At 37.9% G+C, this 22,349-nt stretch overlaps 1 protein-coding gene across 1 annotated transcript in view; it reads left to right on the top strand.

The window, feature by feature from the left end:
• Positions 1–22,349, top strand: part of hgfb (hepatocyte growth factor b) — a 62,651-nt gene that overhangs the window by 34,665 nt on the left and 5,637 nt on the right. The window contains exons 8-14 of the mRNA XM_088339838.1: positions 4,346–4,511; positions 5,198–5,325; positions 6,957–7,050; positions 14,951–15,081; positions 17,070–17,099; positions 20,425–20,530; positions 20,744–20,818. Coding sequence (XP_088195964.1) covers positions 4,346–4,511; positions 5,198–5,325; positions 6,957–7,050; positions 14,951–15,081; positions 17,070–17,099; positions 20,425–20,530; positions 20,744–20,818 — 730 coding nt within the window. The remainder of the gene's footprint in view (positions 1–4,345; positions 4,512–5,197; positions 5,326–6,956; positions 7,051–14,950; positions 15,082–17,069; positions 17,100–20,424; positions 20,531–20,743; positions 20,819–22,349) is intronic.

Genomic DNA, 22,349 nt, shown 5'->3' on the forward strand with positions numbered 1-22,349 from the left:
GTTCTTATTTCATGTAGGGAATTAAAAAAAAAGCATTTGAGAACAAAGGAACATTTTGTATCATGACTTTTTTTGTGGAAAACTCAATGCGACCCAACTTCACCCATACCGGAGCTCCGCCGGCCCCGAAGTCAATTAATTTCATACTTCTCAATTAAAATGCCGAGTTTTCTCGGGTTTTAGTCTAAAGTCTGCCTTATATACCGGGAGGTGCGTTCGTTAATTATCTCAATATACACACACATATATATACACACATTAAAATCTCATCTCATCTCATTAGCCGTACCGCTTATCCTCATTAGGGTCGCGGGGGGGCTGGAGCCCATTCCAGCCATCTCCGGGCAGTGGGCAGGGGACACCCTGAACTGGTTGCCAGACGCATAATTAAAATTAAATGCTACTGTATGCATTAACAGTTCTGCCTTTGAGATAAATGTAGATTGGTCTTCAAGTGCTGTCTTGTGGTTAACATGTTAATTCTTTGTTAAATAAATGAGAAAAAAATGGGCAATTTTCGAACGCTTATTACAAATCCTCTTTTGTTGTAACTATGAAACATGTTGTTATTACTTAGATAAAAATGTTGTTTTATGGTAATGTTTTGGACAAAAATTACGTGCTCTTGTTTTAACCGTTGTTAAATAGTACTGAATTTGGTAACTGTTCTGCCTTTGAGAAACATAGAGTGGTCTTCGAGTGCTCTCTTGTGGATGACATGTAATGGCTTGTTGTTAAAATTCAGAAAACAGATGTCACAATGGTGATTCATAGAATAGAATAGAATAGAATATACCTTTATTGTCATTGTTGCAAAATGGGTTGAACATATTGTGACAACGCTATTGGGCGTGGCACTCCAGTTTCACATTTAACAGCGAGGATAAAAGAAAACAAAAAAGATAAAGGAACAAAGAAGATACGGTTATAATTTACACAATTTACACAATATAAAGGAACATATTTCATATGTTTTGTGAAAGAAAATATTTTTATTCATGCATACTTATTTATTTTTTATGTAACCCTAGGGTTGCATAAAAATGCTCTTACTGTATATTTCCATTCACTTTATAGTCCAATTTAGCTTGTATATGAAAATGTATCACAAAAGACTATTTCTGGGGTGTGCGCCTTATAACCCGGTGCACAATTTATCCTGATGATGGCAGTAGTGGGACACGTGCGGAGTGATTATGCCATAAAGAAGGAGACACACTGTTGTCTCCTCCAATATGTCCGCCTTGGCCCCCAAAGCACAGAATGATACCTGAGGCTTTGATATTGGTCATTCTTCCCTGAAAATAAAGAATACATGCTGACGAACATTAGGTGCGCAGATTGAAGCTAGTGTGATGGGACTTCCTGTATTTACAATTTCATTACACTTTCTAAATACGGATATGTTTTTTCAGCAATATTAAAACGCCACATCAGCGCTTATAAAGCATTGTCAGTAAGCAGAAATTTAAGAAAGAGCAGCAATTGCTTTTGGCCTCGGCAAAAAGAGCGAGTCTCTTGGATTTTATGATGTCGGTGCAGGTGCAGAATAGCATACGGATCAGCAAACAAAATGGCAGGCATATTATCAAGAGGTAGGGAGGGGGGTGTTCTCGGCGGTCGAGGTGGGCCCATTTTGCTGAATTATTGGAGTCATTTCATAATTTGACTGCGCACTTTGCAGCACCCTGGGAACGTTCTCGCCTCTTTAATTCTCACGCTCTCCCTATCTCTCCATCTCGCCCTTCGTCTGATAAGCGGCCCTGTTTTTTGTGAAGTGTGTCATTGCTTCTCTCTGCAAATTGCAGCACAATTAGTTAGGCTAATTGCTTTTTTATGATCTGTATCACGCTCCTCTCCTATGTGGCAATGTATCATTTTAATGTTATTGTGAGTTGTAATGTTATTATTAAGTCAAATCATATGTGTTTGTATATCCCTTAAAGAGACAGTGTCTAGTCTTTAGCACCTCCTGGTGGAAAAAAAGGCATTTAAGAAAACAAAAACAATTTTGATTGTATTTATTTATATAAAATATATATAAACTATCATGTTGATATGCATTTTTTTCTTTTTTCTTTCTCCCTCCTTTTTTCTGTCTTTTTACTCTTTTCCTTTTCACTTATTTGTCCTTCTTTTATTTTCTGTTCCCCTTCTTCTTTTTAGTTTTCCTTTTTTTCTCATCTTCCCTTTTATGCTGTTGTTTTATTTTTTCAAATTTTCATATTTTTATTTCTTTTTCACCTGTTTCCAGCTCGGTAGCCTAGATGGTAGGGCGCCCGCTCCGAGATTGGGAGGTCGCTGGTTTAAGCCTAGACCGAGTCATACCTAAGACTTACAACATTGGTACTCATTGCCTCCCTGCTCGGCATTAAGGGTTTGAATTGGGGGGTTTGGTCACCTAATGACTCCCAACACAGCAAGTTGGGTCTAAAATGGCGGCGCCCTTTTTGGCTGCGGCTGCATCGGCTCGCTACAGTTTAACTGTACGGGTCAAGTGTATCGACATTTCGTTCTGTGTGCATGGTTACAAAGAATGACAATAAAAGTAAATTATATTCTTTATTTCTTTTTCTTTTAAATCTTTTTTTCTTAATTTTCCCTTTTTATTGTTTTTTTCCTTCTTTCCTACCTTTTTTCAGTTTTTATTTTACTTTTATCTTTGTTTTTCTTTGTTTATTTCTTCTTTCTTTATGTGGCTTGTGAGACAATGCTAAGAGAAGTACAATAGATGAGTGCCAAATAATGACATGCAGTTTTAAATATGTCAACTTGCAAAACCCAACTCGCAAAATACCCACTTACGCTGAACTTGCTATTCTTAGTCAACCAGAAAAACCCATCTCGTTGTTATTTTACGAAACAAAAGTTACACACGCGTTGTTTAAGGCAATAAAAAACCTAAATAAAAGCCCCCGGAATAAGTCAAGTTTAATTAACTTATATTAAACCAAAGGTTATTTGAAAATAACAATTACATCAAAGTAAATAAGGATATTGTAAACTCAATTAAAAGAATCCAAGTAACTTTTAAGTGACCAAATCCATTTGGTTCTAGTGTTCCGTGTTAACTCTCAAAAGGATATCTTTGCAGAAGTTAAAAGCAGCTTTAGCTCCTTTATATGGTATGTATATTTAACAGCAAATTCCCATGTTTAGGTAATTGTAAAGAAATAAAAAGCAAAAGGACTATTAATTCATTAAATCAATCACGTGTATGTGCTGTTTCTGTCACTTTCAAGCGTGCCTGAATTTACAGAGTGAAAACTATCCATCTATACATTTTCTGCACTGCTTATCCTCAATAGGAGGGTTGTGAGGGTTCTGGAGCCCATCCCCGTCATCACCTTGGACCGGTTGCCAGTGACAGACAACTCATTTTCTCATTCACACACAATTTGGACCTGACATGCATGTTTTGGGGGAATGTGGGATGAAACCGGAGTGCCCGGAGGAAAACTATGCAAATGGGAGAACATGCAAACTCCGCAGGGGGGAGGCTGGACTTGAACCCTGAACCTCCATACCGCGGAGCTGTGAACTAACCACCCAGCTGCTGTGCTGCTCGGGTTAAAGACAATTTAGTGGAAATAAATTCAATTGCTGTTTTTTTTTTTTCCTTACAAATGGACAGTTTATAAACATTATCAGAGATTAAATCTTTGTGAGGAAAAACATATTGAGGACAAAAAAATGTTGTCCTGAATCATAATTTAATTGTGAGCCTCCAAAAAGAACCGAGCCCTACAGCTAAGGCACATTATTTACAGGGTTGGGTAGGGTTACTTTAACTTGATTACTTTCAATTACTTTTGGATTACTCCAATACCAAATATGCTAATAAAAGACAAAAGAAACTAAATATGAATAAAATTACTAAATTTTGTGCAGGCTTGGGGAGTAACAGAATACATGGAACAGCAACAATGATGTTGGCAAGCTGTTTGGATTTATTTTCATTTTGTTTCTGTCGCATATTATGTTAGTTTTGAGATCAAAGCCAGGAGGGAAAGCTTACCACGTGTTGTGAGTCATAATTTTATTCATATTTAGTTTCTTTTGTCTTTTATTAGCATATTTAGTATTGGAGTAATCCAAAAGTAATTGAAAGTAATCAAGTTAAAGTAACCCTACCCAACCCTGATTATTTATACCATTAAATTACTATTCTGGCCCCCGTGGGAATGTTTGTAGGACCATGTGGCCTCTGAGCTAAAATGAGTTTGACAATCCTTTTCTAGATGATGGCACATAATTCATTCACCGTATTACATGCAGGCTTGTCCTTCTCCCTATTATATTATTATTTAAATGTATCATCGTTGTTATTATTTTGTCCCTACAGAATCGCCTCCCAAAAGAACCACGGTGGAAACCAACGAGTGCTACTTGGACAAAGGAGAAGCTTACAGGGGGACCGGGGATATGACCCCCACTGGGCTCACCTGCCAACGCTGGGACTCGCAGTACCCCCACAATCATTCCTTCATCCCGGAAGCATACCCTTGCAAGTGAGTCGTCCATTTTTCACCCAAACATAGCCATGTCTTGATATTTCTATGAACTGCTGAGTTTTCCATATTTAAAGGGATAGTTTGTATTATTTACCGCAGGGGTCTCTAACCCATAGGTGGAACCCCTGAGAAGTCCGTGGACAGGTTGTGAAAATACCTCACCAGCGATGGTCATTGTGATTTTCTCGTAAATTACATTTCTAGCGGACATGCTGTTTGAGTGATTGACTTAACATTTACAAATTTTAACCTTATTGTCAGCCATCTTGCTGCTTAAACCAAAAACCTCCCGACAAAAACTGAAAGAACAAATGGTGCCGTTTGGTGACTTGGTTTTCTTCCTGGGGCCACATATGTTTTTGGATATATTTCATTTTAAACTCAACTATTATAAATTATCAACTCATTACTAAGTTGGCGGGAGCTTTCTCACAGTCCTGGTGATTGGAATTACTTGAGTTGCAGAAGAGAAACCTCTAGAAACATGCAAGACATGGGGCCCTCAAGGACTGGGTTGCCCACATCTGACTTAATGTAATGTCTCGTTGGAGAGTAAGCGTTTTACTGCCGACATGCTACATTTTTTGAGCATGCCTCACCTACTTCATTTCACGAAAACCTTGCGACGGAACATTGGTCGGCAAATATTTTATATCCACTGTACGTTTCCTGTTGCTTTCCAGGGATTTGAGAGAGAACTACTGCCGGAATCCAGATGGCCAAGAATTCCCATGGTGTTTTACAACGGACCCGAGAGTCCGCACCATGTTGTGCACCAACATCGCTCTGTGCGGCTCCCAAAACAAGCCTGGTGAGAGACGGACTGATTTTCTCACAACCAGAGCACATATTCAATAGTGGGTGTATTTTCGCCCGTCCCTGTGGAGCGCTCCACGAGTGTTGGGAAGGCCTCGCCACCACGCCTTACACAAAGAAAACCCAATAGTCCGAAACGTTTAGGACAGTCTGCTATGGCAGACATTAACAATCTTAAACTACCATTGATTGGAAATTCCAATTCTGTTATGCACAAGAATGAATATATAGTTGTGCCCCTTCTTACGTGTGTTATGTTCGAAAAAGGGCTAGCAATTTTCAAAGTAAAAATCTTATATTAGGCAAGGCAAGGCAAGTTTATTTGTATAGCACAATTCATACACAAGGCAATTCAAAGTGCTTTACAGAAATGGCAGACAGGTTAAAAACACACAATAAAAGACATTGAAAATTTTAAATGTGGTTTTTAAAATTCATTAAAATCACAGATAAAACATAATAAAATCAATGAATTAAAGTAAGGTAAAAGTGAAGAGTGCAGATCGAACCCTTTCAGTTGTATGCACAGTTGAACAGAGCTGTTTTCAGCCTGGACTTAAACATTGTCAGAGTAGACGCCTGTCTGACATCATCAGGAAGACTATTCCAGAGTTTAGCTGCATGGAACTGAAACGCAGCTTCACCCTATTTAGTCCTGGCTCTGAGCACCAGCAAAAGGCCTGTCCCTGAGGTTCTCAGGGTCCGAGATGGTTCATATGGGACCAACATGTCACAGATGTACTTTGGTGCTAGACCATGAAGAGACTTATACACCAGCAGAGCTGTTTTAAAGTCTATTCTCTGAGCGGCAGGAGGCCAGTGCAGAGACTTGAGCACAGGACTAATATGGTCGTACTTCCTGGTTCTAGTCAGGACCCGAGCAGCAGCGTTCTGGATGTTCTGCAGCTGTCTTACAGCTCGTTTAGAAAGTCCAGTCAGAAGGCCGTATTATCTATTAAATACTATATTATACATTTAAACTAAAGATCAAACCATATTTACACTGCCAAAAATTGTTTAATAAAAAAAATTCTGAACATAACAAAAGTGTTTTTCAAAAAGTAACTTTTGCACAGTCAAATTATAATTCAAAAAAATAATCTTTCTGTGTCCTGAATCAATAGTGCAAAATTGCACTATATTTTCATATTTTTATCAATATAGCACTATTGATTCAAAACGCTATCCACTCTTTTACTTCAGATGTTATTTTTTAACCATCATGTGGAAAAACAAACTAACAATGTTTTTTATCTTTTTATCCTCCTTTAGTTCTTAGTCTAACTTTGTTGGCAATGGGAAGCCTTTTACTCTGCCTTTTTGGCCTGGCACCAGATGCTTTTGTTGGTCTGGAGCATTTTGTTGACATGATGGCTTTTAGAGAAACCCAAAATTGAAGAAAAAAATTGCTCATACGTAATATATGTTAGTCAATCTGTTTCTATGTACGTGTACAACTTATACTGCAATGCTATTGACGCACAGTCAGATACAGGCAGGAGAGGAGACAGGCTACTGTTTGGCCAATCAGAATGCAGAAGACAATATATGATGAAAATCTGCAAAAAGATAACCGCGATATTTTTCATCTATGCACCCCTCAATTGTCTTTTGTCTTTCCATCAGACTGCTACGAAGGTGTTGGAGAAAAATACAAAGGCGAGCAGTCACGGACGCGATCCAACCTGCCTTGTTCTCCTTGGGGGGAGCACAGCAACAGGTCAGACTACCAGAATGAGTCCTACCACTTTTTCAGGATGCATCTTACAAAATGACCAAGTCAAAATTATCTGCCCACAACAAAACAAATGCAAAACGAAATGAAATGATCTGCATTTATATAGCGCTTTTTAAGTCAATGACTTCCCAAAGCACTTTACAATGTGCTCCACATTTCCCAATAGCGGCCTTGCAGCCATGTAAAGCGCTAACCTGCTTATTGGGGTATTAGGGGTTTAGTGTCTTACCCAAGGACACTTCAACATGTAACACAGACGAGCTGGGATTCAAACTGGGATCCCTTGATCCCAAGATGAGCGCTCTACCACCTGAGCCACTGCCGCCTGATGTCTTATTATTTTCACAACCATACAGCGCACGAGGTTCACAGTCTCTGTCGTAAGTTATATTTCTGTATTTAACATTTCGCAAGTGACACGCCACCAGATAATCCTCTGGTGCCCTCTGCTGTGGCCGCATTCCAACTACACAGACAAGTGTGCGTATTTAAAAATGCAACAGAAGCAAAACTGGGTTTCGTTGTTGTCCATCGAAGTACCGTATTTTCCGCACTACAGGGCGCACCGGGTTATAGGGCGCACCCCCAAAAAATAGTTTTTGGTCCTATATCTTCCATAGATAAGGCACACCGGATTATAAGGCGCTACAATGGGAACGTGGACAAAACAGTCAGATGATTCAGTCCAACTGATTAGCCCCTTAACAATCCCAAAGCTTGCAAAGAAGCAAATACGTGTCGTAGACACGTGCGGATGCGGTGTCCGTACGATGTCACTTAAATGCGTCATTTCAAATATCATTCGGAAGGTTAAAGTCTTGGGATTCAAGAAATGCCAAAAATGTCTTAGTTTTTATTTTCTTTTTCGCTCGCAACTTTACTGTGCATATGACAATAAACACTTGGAATTGAGTTTAATTCACTCAACTCATCACAGCAACATCAAGATCGTTCTAAAACAGGATACCGGGAAAATATAAAGCCGCATAACTTACCTAAGTTCTCACGTTCAATAATGATACGCAATCATGGTCTTCTTACAACCGTGAGTGAAGTAAATCCAGGAGAGTAAAATATGTACAAATACAGACTAATGAAACATGTTTCTTTATGGCGTACTGTAGCAAGCTTGCTAAGCTTGCTACGCCATTGCTAAACTCGGCCAACTGCAGGGTTTGTTTTGGCCATCTAGCCAATCCGAGGCTTCGAATAACTTCAGCCAATAGCGATCGATTTAACTGATGATTGTCACATCTTTTTCGGCCCATTGCAGGGTTTGTTTCGGCCCTCTAGCCTATCCGAGGCTCCGAATAACTTTAGCCAATAGTGATCGATTCAAATGATGATTGACACATTGGTTAGCCAATGAAACGCCGGTAAATAAATCCCAGCATACACCGCGGACTACTTGGCGTTCGGGGGAAAATCTAGTCGGCGGCTGCAAGTTAGTTGCAAGACTGCGAAATAATTTTGTTCCATAAATAAGGCGCACTGTATTATAAGGCGCATGGTCAGCTTTTGAAAAAAATTAAGACTTTTAGGTGCGCCTTATAGTGCGGAAAATACGGTATTAATAACAAAGTAAAACACACTGATAGAGAAAATAGAAGAGCTGCGTCAAAACAAAGTTCGGTGGTCACATATTTTTCTTTACCAGGAATTTATTTTAAACAAAACCAACAAAATCCTTGTCCACTGTTCCACTGACTAGATCAGCTTCGCTAAATCTCTATGATGAAGACCTTAGAACTGTGCCTGCACACGCGCTAACCACTGCGGCGTGAGCGGCACAGTTATGAGGTCATGAGATCAAACCTGTGTGGAGTTTGCATGTTCTCCCTGTGCTTGCGTGGGGGTTTTCCTCTGGGAACTCCGGTTTCCTCCCACATTCCAAAAACATGAATGTCAGGTTAATTGGCCGGTCCAAATTGTTCCTAGGTGTGAATGAGTGAGCAAATTGTCTTTCCCTGTGTGTGTATATATATATATATATATATATATATATATATATATATATATATATATATATATATATATATATATATATACATGGAGAGGATGGAAGAAGAGTGAATGTTGAAGAGGATCTACAGAGCAGAAATATATGGAAGGAGACCAAGAAGAAGGCTGCAACTGACGTGGATGGATGGCGTTATGAGTGCACTGCAGGAAAGACGTCGAAATAGAGTGGAAGCTAGAACTCTTGTTGGTTAAAGGAATAAGTGGAGAGGTATTGTGAAAGGATAATGGGATGTTTGGACGCGTTCTAAGTGATGGGCAGGGCACCTGTATGATGCGGCAGGGGTAAACCAGTGAAAGCTGTCGGGCCCTGCTGTTGAACAGAAGAGTGTGTTGTATCACCCTGACCCGAGTGACATGACTGCTTTCTTGTGTCCAGTTTCATCTGGAGGGACACAAGCATGACCAACTTGGGTGCTGAGGTGCTTAACTTGTTTGGCATTTGGGTTGGCCATGGTCAATGTTTTGGTGTTTTTGGCTTCTTTTTCCATTTTTTTTACTTTTATTTCACACTACACTCAAACCTAGCGAATCATTTTCTGAATCAGTCACTTGGTATACCAGCTATGTGGAGCTCCAAAACGGCGCTATTCCCAACACTGTTCGTTAGGATAGCAGTCTTTCAAAATGATATTAGCAAGTTTGCTAGCCCTTATCAATTCCTCAACTACTTTAAGAAAACCAGATATTTGATTGATACATAGCTGTGCGAAATGATTTCGAACAAACCAAATAATGTAGGCCGGGTTCCCAGTCCATCCCTTGAGGAGTTGCTGTGACCATTTCTTCATAAAACCATCCACAACAGCCACTCCATTTAACCTCCTTTCCCACACGGATTAAATCATATGTATGTGTTTTTATGTGTGTTTGGTATGATTCCAAAGACTTTTGCAGTTCTTGTGGCACAACACCAAACATGGCATGCATTTTTCAGAGTGTTTTGTAGATCCATAGCACTCACTCCCTTCTTGACACAAACACTTTATCTCTTACTGTTCGCAAGCATAATGTATCTTGTTCTTACATAGACATCAGCAAGCTGGTCTAGCAGCTGTCATTAATCATAAAAGGAGGCAGCGACCCAGGAAAAAGTGGCACAAGAATTCTGGCTTTCGCAGACTCTCTAAAATGTGTTGGCTTTCAATTCTGCTTTTTCATTGAGAGCAATTGTAAGCTGCCAATGTTTGTGGTAAGAGCATGGCAGAGTGTCAGCAAAACCTTGGCAAGTCATTAATTCAAATTTTCCAAAAATGAAAGCCCTTGCCTAATATGAAAAATTACACTTTTTGATTAATGAAATTAGATTCTTTAACGTGTTTACTCAAAAGAATTTAATGATGCATTGACTCAGGAAGGACAAACAGGCCTTGAGATCTGTGGTTCTCATATTAAGTGTACTATTACGAGTCTACTGTTAATGTTTTTGTTTTTTTTAAAATTATGTTCTTTAACTGTTCTTCTTCGGGGTGGATGCTGGGTGACCTCTCACAGCGCCGTTACACGCCGGTAGCGGCCGAAAGAAGCACTACAGTACCGTCCTGTACTCGGAAAAATGTGCACACAGTACAAAATCTGACTTATAGCAATGTCTGAATATTTTTCCACATCCCGAAAAAAATGTTCGAATCTACCGTTTTACGCAAGTCGAATAGTCGTAAGTAGATGATTTTAATCATTGTCACACATATTCTCGACTATAATGCTTAGTTTAAGCTGACAAAAAAACTCAAACAAAATTTCACAACAATTTTTCCAAAATAATGGTGCGCATAAAACATTGTTATGAACGAATAAAACCGTACTTGTTTTTAATGTTTTTGGTGGATAAATTATTTTGAATTGGTGGATTACGAGCTAGAGTGTTTAGGCATGTGCAGTTCCATAAGTGTATACATTTTACTATGAAACGTCTTTGAGCTTCATGAAAAAAGTTTCCCTCAAGATGACCTAAGTGAGCAAGAATGATTGTTGACGGCGGCAATCCTCCTCAATCCTCACCTCTGACCTTGAGCCCCTCCTCGGCTTCAAAGCCATCCCCAGGCACTCCCGGCTCCCGCCCAGATAGGTTTAAAGGTCAAGATTTAGGGAGTCAACCAAAGAATTGGCTGTTAAGCTCGTCGTTATAGATCCATTTGATCATTTCTTAATACCGGCAAAAAAAACGGCTGATCCACGTGTGGACGAGTATAGGTGACTGTTTATGTGAGCAATTGCAGTGCATCACCTCTTTATATTCTTTCACAGTACAGAGAGCCTACACAGCTGTGTACTTCCACGAGATAGATCTTATCTCCGTGCAATTGTTCAGCTTTTACTGGAAACTTAATCGCCATGAAGTCGTTCTTTATTACACATTCTGCTTTTATTGCGTGAACAAAAAGAGTTCAAAGCTGTACTTGAGTTTGTTTTATATTGGGTTATTCATGATAAGGGTGGGGGATTCTGGGAATTTGGTATCAATCTGATCCAAGCAAATACAAAGTAGTATCAATCGATACTTTTTGCTGGAAAATGTCATGACCATTGAATCATTGAATCCTTACCTCTTTCGGGTTAATTTATAATTTCAATTAACAGAGCACAAATATTTGAGGCTCTAAAATGTTTCATTTTATTAAAAAAATAAATTAAATATAAATAATTCTGTTACAACAGTTTCAGAACAAAATGCAAGAAACTCCAAGCAAAAACATAGTGATGCAAAGAAAATACAACTACTATATAAAAATATCAACAAGTCGGCTAAAGTACCGTCCATTGCACAATATTTTGAAAATAAAGACAGTCATAAAATAAAGTATCCATTGTCTCTCATTGGCTCTGTTGCCATTAAAAACAAGGGATTTACAGGTTTTTGTTTAGGAACAGTCACATGCTTGGATTTTTGTTTTCTTGCTGCAGCCTTTATCATGTGTTTTTGACAATTTGTGGTGTTGCCACAGTCGCAGACCACTTTACCACACACATGAGCTGTCCATGAAAAAAATCTCTACATTGCACTGTGCTTTCTATCTGCTTTCTCTATTTTTAGCTTACGGTAGGGGTATCTGCAGAGATGTGTTCCTCTCTTCCACCTGACAGGCAGGATGCAGAAGAATGTCAGCCAGAGAGCTAAAGTGTGACTTTCAGTCACACACTTAGAGTGGCCATGGGAGAAAAGGGCTACATTATCTACATAAAGAAATTGGGCTTTGAGGAACTTGGTGGAAGAGTAAAGTATTAATCTCAGGACAGTAGTATCAATCCAATCCAAGTACCAAGTACTTGTTTGGTATTGATAATATAAATATTTGGTTTGAACCGCCTACCGCTAATTTAAAATAACTATGTAAATTTAATTTTTTACACCAAACACGTCTTCTCGATGTATCATTCCCAAATATTACACGAGAATTGACTGATTTTACTAGCACGGGGCTGGGTAAAACTTTCTGACTCACGAGCATTGTGTTATACAATTTGGCTAAGTGACGCACACGAGTAAAACATATTTGATGTATTGATTAATCGATTTGATTTTAATTATCTGCCAATATAGTCTAATGCAGGGTGTCATACTCATTTAAGCTCAGGAGCCACATGGTCGTAACAACTCTAACTATGGGGGCTAGATGCAAGAACACATAATGGATATTACCGAATCTTACTGCATTATGTGTTCTGTGTAGCACTATTTAGTTACTCTATATAACATGCTAAAGTGGGCATTTGCACGTCACACTGGGTATTTGTATATTGTATTCTTTTGGCTTTATTATTGTATTGTTCTCAGCTCAGGGATGCTGCTGGAAATGTGAATTTCCCTTAGGGGATGAATAAAGTATCTATCTATCTATCTATCTATCTATCTAGATTAATAAATTATTGACATAAAAACTGTGTCGTAGCTGTAGGGCTGGGGATCTTTGAGAGGCTAATAATTAAACTATTATTAGGATTCAAGGGTGTAGGCTTCGATTATAAAATGATTACTGTTTTTTTTTCTTGATATCATTTCATCAATAAGATCTAATCCCTTGTATTGGGTATTTCTAAAAAAGAAAAAAAAGAACAACAATTTAATTCATTATAATACTGTTTATTTAACTGAGGGTAACTCCTACAAACTAGAAAGTGACAACAATTACACACAAACACTTATTTGAGTGTAAATTGTTTCAATAATTCATCCATCAATTATCTGCACCGCTTATCCTCAGTAGGGTTGCAGGGGTGCTGGAGCCCATGTCAGCATCCCCGGGCAGTGGGCAGGGCACACCCTGAACTGGTTGCAGGGCACAGAGACAGACAACTTGCTCGCTCATTCACACCTAAGGACAATTTAAACTGGCTAAATAACCTGACAAGCATGTTTATGGAATGTGGGAGGAAACCGGAGTGCCTTTAGGAAACCCACGCAAGAACAGGGAGAACATGCAAACTTTGCACAGGAAGGCTGATAACTGGATTTGAACACATGACTCCAGAACAGGACGTGCTAACCACTCAGACGCCGTGCTTCCCAGTTCCCATAATTGATTTGTTTATTTAAAAGGCTTCTTCCTTTACCCTTTTTTAAAATGAAAATATTTACCTAAATCAGGGATCTTCGCTGTCAGATTTCATACTCCGGTATATTATAGAATTGAGCTAAAGCTTCTTTAAACTGCTGAAAAGACACCCAGGTGCAGATTTGAGTAATGTGTTATTGAATTAAGCTAAAGTTTTGTTGAACTACTGCAAAATCACCCAACTGCTATTTTTTTATTCTGTATTGTCAAATGCAGGCGCTAACCAATAATTTCCAATCACTGACGATAAAAAGTGGGATTTAGTAGCAAATGTTGCTGTTGAGAGGGACATCCACGCAACATACATGAGTGTGGTCGTATTGCCTAAAACATCGCGGTTGAGACTTCTATTTTAAGTAAAGTAACATCAATATTGGTTTTTCCTGTTCTTTGGTTGATAAATGGTAGTCAGTAAATACAGCTTCAGTGGATGGTTTTCTTTGTCAATGGTGCCTGCCTTTGGCGACATCAAAAGGACACATTTAAAAGTGCTGGTCATAGTTTGTCGAATGCACCTCAGTTTTTTTCTTGCGCTTCTCTCAATATTGTCTCGAGAGCCATGTTAAAACCATTGGCAGCCTGCTTCATAAAAATATATTTTTATGTGAACAAGGGGACACTGGGGACAAGCTTGACAGTAGTTGTCTTTGACGCATGATTGATTTAATCAACAAATAAACGCAACTGATTTATGAGCTTGTTAAAAGCTACCAACTGTGTCATGATATAATTAGCACTCGTTTAACATGTATATGAAATTATGTGTATCACAGCTGCTGATTACCGTCAGGATCGTTTTGTTAACCCTCGAATCTTGCCGGTGCGCTGTTTAATTTTATCTCCTTTGTTCAACTAAACTTAACTGACGAACTAAAAAGCCAAATTGAAACAAAGTTATAACAAAAACAAAAGTTTTCCTGGAACGTTATCCATTCAAGCTACATGATTGAGGCCGAGGATGCACAAAAAGCTTAACTCTTGTTTCAGTTGTGAAGTGTCACCAATTGGGCAATAATTGATTCGGTTTAAGTCTGCTATCTATTGGGGAAACGTGGCTGGTACATCAAAATGAGAAGAATTAATATAGTTACCGTTATATTGCATGATGGATTAAGAAGCCTCCCCATGCCTGGTCTAGTAAAACCATGTCAGTAAGCACAAACAGAGTCTGCTGTATTGGTCATCAAGGTTTATTTTTCTGGCTCTTGTGATAATTTATTTAAAAGTTCCGGAGCCAGAATAGTTCATTTCATTATCTCGCCTTATGATAATCAAAATGATTTCTAAATAGTTCCTTTTGTGTTCTGTAGCGGTGAGAGGGGCATGGCAGTTGCAGGTCTCGAGAGGAACTTCTGCAGAAACCCCGATAGGGACAAGCATGGACCTTGGTGTTACACTAACAATTCTGCCATTCCTTGGGATTACTGCAACGTAAAACCTTGTAAGTATCCAGGCGCGAATATAAAATGCCTCGGAACAACGGGCTACTTCCTACCCTAATCATGTTTCCTTCTCAATCTCATCACTATCACAAAGCGCCTTTGCTAAGTGTTCCCATTTCCTGCAACAAACTACCAATGATCTTAATATAGATTCATACGAAAAATTCATGAACTATCTTTTGAAACTGGCTTTTCCCTAAACATGCTGAATTTTAATTTGTATTTAATGTCATGCAAAGCCTTCTTAAAATGGCCGAATAAACACTATATAAACTTGATGTATAATCACTATTATTACGGTAGATTTATTAGCATGATAGCATACAAATTCAAACAAGATTTGTCCAGTATTGCGCAAACATTTTGATGATTTATGCTTTTTGAGTTGAAATCTAGATCTGGTAATTGCTACTTTATCTAACTTTGACTTGAATCATGCAAAAACAATACTGTTTTTTACATCTGCATAGAATGATAAAAAATCTTTCCCAAAACAATTGAAAGTTAGTATATGTGATGGACAGGGTTGGGTAGGGTTACTTTAACTTGATTACTTTCAATTACTTTTGGATTACTCCAATACCAAATATGCTAATAAAAGACAAAAGAAACTAAATATGAATAAAATTACTAAATTTTGTGCAGGCTTGGGGAGTAACGGAATACATGGAACGGCAAAAATGATGTTGGCAAGCTGTTTGGATTTATTTTCATTTTGTTTCTGTCACATTTTATGTTAGTTTTGCCAGAGATCAAAGCCAGGAGAGAAAGCTTACCACGTGTTGTGAGTCATAATTTTATTCATATTTAGTTTCTTTTGTCTTTTATTAGCATATTTGGTATTGGAGTAATGCAAAAGTAATTGAAAGTAATCAAGTTAAAGTAACCCTACCCAACCCTGGTGATGGAGGCTAGTACTTTCGCCCAAAATAATCTATTTCTACGTCTACTTATTTTCTTTTGGCATCATGAATGTTGCAACCTCTTCTGTCAGATCAATAAGTAATTGTTACTGAATTTGATTAAATTAGGGATTAGCACTGAATATTCGACACAAAATTTTTATGGAGAGCTACGTCAAACTGGGAGTTCTGCCATGTCTATACCAACAAGATATCTTTTCTAAAGATCTTGTGTTCCTTTGTTTCCATGTTTTTGTTAGCGACTAGCTGGACTTTGGCTATTGTTTACACGCTAAACACTGCCAGGATAACTATCTACAGTTCAGTTGCAACACTTAGTGTGGGACATAAAATCTATCAATTGATTGGCTGGTGCAACAGTATGTTAGATAATTTAACTTAGTATTGCTATTATTTAATTGCGTCCAATATGTGATTGTGCCTCGTTTGTTGCAATTGACTGCGCTGACTACCGCTCCATCATCACCATCAATTCCTTCTTCTTTTCTCCATTTTCTTGTCACAATTGCTGTCCTGTCCATTAAAAAGTAAAAAGTGCAGCTGTTAAAAGAGAAATACTTTTTTTCATCATAACTATCTACTTTACTCAAGGTAATTTATTGTTTTCAGTGTTGCTGTTTCAGTATTTCAGGGTTTCACATTTTTGATTTTCAGTTTCTTCCCCAATTTTTCATGTTGGTGCATCCCCATAAAATACAATCCAACAATGTGAAGGCCAAACAGAAAATATTCACAAAGTATGTGAATGGAAATTAAACATATTGGTAAAAGGTTACTCAGAGTGTCTGTCTGCATGCATGATTAGATTTAACACTAACCAGAGCTACAATTTTGCCTCCGAGTGGGAAATCCACACGGATATGATCTTGTTTGCCACACTCAAGACTAATTGAACATGACAAATTAAGGGTCGCTGTTGGCCATGGCATTTGACCCACAGTGAATGCAACACTCTTGTGCCTATGGGCTGGGCGGAGTTTTTCCTTTCCTCCCCTTTCCTCTCTTATTTGTATCTTTCAAACCTGGCTGACCTCCACCCTGCTTGTCTTCTGTCCACTGTGCAGGTGATGTTCCCCAGAAGACCCTTCCTGTAGGTGAGTGTCTGCCTTTGGTTGATTTGGGTTTTATTGGCCCACTAGAAAAGTAGTCACTCTTTTTTATGCGCTCATGTCGCAATTTGCAATTACAGTGTGCACTTTGTGTGTGAATAAGCAGTATCGTAACATTTAACATGTTCTTTTGAGCGGGACGGTGAGCCTATATTAATATTAACCTACAATGTCTTTTTAAAATCCATTATAGCTGTATGTGAAAAGTGAATAATTTTCACGTTTAATGCCCACTGCCTTTTCTGGTTTTAGAGCGGGCCATTAACTAATACATTGGGAAATTGATTTTTAGATATGGACTGGTGCGTGCATACTTGTCTATGAATACTTAAACACTGGTGCCTTGAGATACAAGTGGAAAGATTCTGGAGTGTTCAGTTATGAAACTTTGGGACACTCGCAAAATAATTGTGAAGAGAGTTGCACGTTAAATGTTTAAAACAACTTGGTATCCTGCTAGCTAAATATTAAGTATTATATATACCAGTGCACTGCAAAAAATATATATGTTCCTCATTTGCAGAAAATGTTGCCAATTTTCAGTATCACTTCTGTTATTTTATTTTGTTTTTAGTTTTTTTTAGGATAGAAAAAGAGAAATCCTCTTCAAGATTATCTGATGCTGTTAACAGTTGCAAATTCTTCTTACTTTAAGAGTTTCTATCAAGATTAAAAAAATACAACTTAGAATAAGCAAAGCTATTTGTCATCTGCCACATTGAAAAAAAATCCTTAAAATCAAATGGAAACAACAATAATATGTTTGTCTACTGAAGTAGTACATTTCCTTCATCCGATTTAAAAAACAGCTGCATATTTTGCAGAGGTTAACAGATTGACATACTGTGTTTGTCTAAGTTTTCTTCAATTATGTCTTAAAAGTTGTGTGCCTCAGTTGAGGTGTCCTTAAAAAGTTGAAAGTACATTATGTTTTAACAATGTGCAACTGAGTTCAAATAGCCTATTTATTTTTTTCCACTGTGCCTATCTGCTTTTGTCTTACTCTAGGAACACTGTGCAAGGTAAAAGGAAAAGGGTGAGGGGGAGGGGGCGTATACAGTGTTCATTTTATGCTTGTCATCGCAATTTTTCGGAAGTGTAGTTGAACATTGTAAAAGTAAGAAAAGGCCCTGTTTTAAGTACTGTCCAAATGCCAAGCTTAAAATAGAAGAGAAAAATTAAGAGTTTATTCAAGCACATCTAAAAAAGGCGCATTCTTGCACGTGCAACATAAGGAGCTTGGCAGAGGCTGCAATGATGACTTAAGCCAGAAGATGGTATCAGCGGGTAGAAAAAAAGCAAGTGAAAAAGTTCCAAATCCCGTACAGCAGGTTTAAAATACAGAATTATACATAATGCAAAGATTATTGTAATTGACAGGTCTTTTGTTTTCTTTTTTGTATTGTTGTTCTTATTTTGATTTTATATTATTTCATTTTGTTTTTGTTCTTGTCAAAACTTACCAACAAAAATCAACTTAATGATTTAATATTGTGGCTTGTATTTATTTAAACCTTAAAGCACAGCAATCTGTTGTCTAAAAAATCAAAAATATTCCAAATGAATACTAATTAGTGAAAAATACTATTTATATGAACAATTGTCAGTTTTTTAATTGTTTTGCTACCTTCTCTCACCCATATCTGAACTGGAATTTTTGCAGTTCTCATACACCAAACTTAGTACAGCATAGACTTTTTTTGTGCTGTCTTAAGTCAACGCTTCGAATGCTTTACAATAAAACAATCTCTTTTCTTTTTACTCGAGGTAAGATTGGAATTATTAAAAAATTCAGCCCGACCTGACCCGAGTTGCAGGTATATAAACCCCAAACCGTCCAAACCCGACGGATTAAAATGATTTTATAATTGAGCCTGAAATAAACCCGAAACTTTAATTTGCCGCCAAAGTAAACACGCAGCTTTACACCACTCATGAGTACTTCAGCACCAAACTGTGAGTTTATGTTTGACCACGCAGCTTAGGGTTTACTTGCGGCTGAGTCCCTCAAGTGTGCGCTGCCAGTGGAACAAAACGACACTGGAAAGAAAATCAATTTGTGCGGATTACAAGCTTCAAATAGTGAAATATTTGGGCAAAGAGCAGAAAAAAAGTTTATGAAGGTTGTCGGCTATTTGCAAAAAGCAGGAATGACGTCTGACGTAAGGGAGGTTGAAAGAGGAAGCCGCTTTTAACCCAGCACCGAGGAGGAAAATCTATTTGGATTTTGAGTTAAACTGATAGTTTGGTAAGATTTTCTTTATCTAAATAATTACTTGAGAAAAATTAAGTGTAGATCCATACCTGTCAACCTCCAGGGCTCCATGCCCTTACAAACTTTCGTATTTTCCCTTACAAAATACAAAATAATCTTATACGATATTTTTTTTCAAGTTTTTTTTTCAGTTTATTTATGTAGTTTAACATGTTATATTGTACATGTGTTTTGTTATATCATATATATTGTTAATTAACATTTATTTGTGAAATACTGAGTTGCTGGAAATTAGTGAGGTTTATTGGAAAAAACGTTCAAAAATTAAGTAGCTTGGATGTTCACTGTAGAAAGAAAAATACATACAAATATAATTAAGTAGAACTTTCGTATTCAAATTATCAATTCATTTTCTGCATTAAATTATTGTTGGTAATATACTGATTAAAAGGATAACCACAAACCTGTCTTTTTTCATTTTCTTCTTTTATACTTCTTTATACAACATAATATGTAATACATTGCATCAAAGCAAGTGAGCCAGTGAGAGCCGGCTCTCTTTAATGAGTTGGGCCAAAAAACTCGTTTCTTCAAAAAAAGACGGACTTCCTTTCACTACACAACTACCACGGAATGATGCATGATGGGAAATCCCAAGGCGGCAGACGCATACGCACAGTAGCATCAAACCGCTCGCTTCGTTTGCAACGAAAAAAAACGATACCGAGATAGAGGCTACCGCGGCGAACTCGTTTGACTTGATTGATTTGCCGTTTCGCTATAGTCGGTGTATACCGGATAGTAACCATAATTGACAAAATTGCTTTTTTCCGTACGGATTTTCTTGTATGTCGTAAAATGAATAATAAACGTACTTTGTACAGCAAAAAACCTACAGGTTGACAGGTATGTAAATCCTCCACGAAGGAAAAAAAAAACGTGAGAGGGAGAGGCCCGACTGGCCCGACTGGCCTGACTTAATGATTGACATTTTGAGCCCAATATCTTACCTCTACTTTTTACGTTGTTTTGGTTTAAAGCACCACAAACGGTAACCGAAGGTCGTCTCATGTTGGTGTTTAATCGCTTTTGCAGGTGAGCTGTCCTCAGTTGGCTGTTTCGTCCACAAGAGGCCTCGAATCGTGGGAGGGGGTCCGGTTAGCGTGTCAGCCGGCAGCTGGATGGTCAGCATACAAAAAGGGTACGGCCGAGTCTTTAATATTCCGCACGTTTTTCCACGCTCTTGAAGGGCACGCAGCCTTCCGGTGACTCATTAAACTCGGTCATTAATATTCCACACAGCTGCCTGGAAAACATTATTTGATGCCTCTGTAAATATCAAAGGCATTAATCTGTCAGTTATCCTTTGATTAGGCTAAGTGATTTGATTGATTGTTATGTTCGTATTTTGCAGGTCGGGGCACTGGTGTGGGGGTTCGCTCGTACGAGAGGAGTGGGTGCTCACAGACAGACAGTGCTTCTCCTCATGGTAACAACACTTTTCATTTATTTGCACCTTTCATTTTACATATCTAACGCTTGAAAGAGGACTGAGTTTTTCTTCCTCCACGTGTTCCAATCAACATCCGGGTCGCGAGACAAGACGGGTAAAATAACTGGAAGGAGAGATTCTGTCAAGGTTTTGTAGTCCAATAATAAATAAATAAATAAAGCAGAATAATTTGGGCCTGTGAGTACAGAAGAATATTGTCTTTCATAAGCGTGTTTTCAAAGTGGCAGAAAATAATTTATAAAGCAAAATGACGAAGCACAGAAGTTAGTGGAAACTTCCCAGGGGACCAACCTCATACCGTTCCTTTGTCCAAACTGAATCTTGCAGGTGTTTTGATACGACTTAAATGCTCCCTCCCAACAGTAAATAAGAACACTAATTAGAACTGTGTAGAAACTGTATACTGACTAGATAAATTGTTAAATTGTATTTGTATAATTGTATTGAATAAAAGAGGGAAGTTAATACCATAAATTCAGGACTACAAGCTGCTACCCTTTTTCTACAATTTAGGCTCTGCATTTTTTTATTCTTCTTTTTTGAGGAGACAACAAGGCAAACTGCGAGCTGCTCTTTTACACAACACAGGTTGTCTAAATACAAAAGACCACAGTTATGTCTGAAAAAAATTATGACACCCACCCAGAGAAATGAGTCAATGTTGTTGCCAACGTTGTTCATGAGGTACATTACAGAGCAAAACGGGATGTTTGCCAGAATTTTATTCAATATTTACAGTCAACTCACGATATTTCAGCTTTTTTACCTACAAATCAAGCCCTCAATTTGTACATCCAAAGCGGTCCCTTCTCAAGGTTTCTTCATTTTCCCCATGTTGAGTTTTTTTCTCCAGTTTTTCCTTGCCCTCGTGTAGGTTTTAGACCAGGGGATGATGTAATAATAGTCTGTAATAATAGTCTGTGGTTTGCAATAACCTGTGCAGCCCTTGGAGACTCTTTGTGATTAAGGGCTATACAAATAAAAGTGACTTGAAAAAAATGACTTGACTATCAAAAATGCTACACCTCAGGTGGCTGAAGTCTCCTTCAATCCTATAGAAACAATAACTACTAATTGCAATGTGGTCCAGAACCGGGGGAACCACCAATAACAACACAAAAAGAAAAATCAACATAAGTGTTGCATTATGGCACTATTCTCCACACCAGTGTTTTTCAACCCTTTTTAACCAAGGAACACTTTTATTTATAAAAAAGTTCCGAGGCACACCGTCCGTCAAAAATGTTTGAAAATGAAGTTATGTCAAATAGTTCACTGTACTACCTCAAAACTAGATAATTGGTATGTAAAACGAAGAAAATAATGCTTGAAATAAAAAAGAATGATGTGTTTTAATTATGTTTTTATTTTTTACAGTGCAATCTTAAACTGCTTTGTGAAACAAATTGAGTTATTAAATGTACTATGCTACCTCATAAGCAGATAATAAGTACATAAAAAGTATGTAAAAATCTACTGCTACCTACTGATATGGATGACTATCACA

Source organism: Urocampus carinirostris, chromosome 7, assembly GCF_059441175.1.
Source record: "Urocampus carinirostris isolate Australia breed hairy pipefish chromosome 7, RoL_Ucar_1.0, whole genome shotgun sequence".
NCBI classification, from domain to species: Eukaryota; Metazoa; Chordata; class Actinopteri; order Syngnathiformes; family Syngnathidae; genus Urocampus; species Urocampus carinirostris.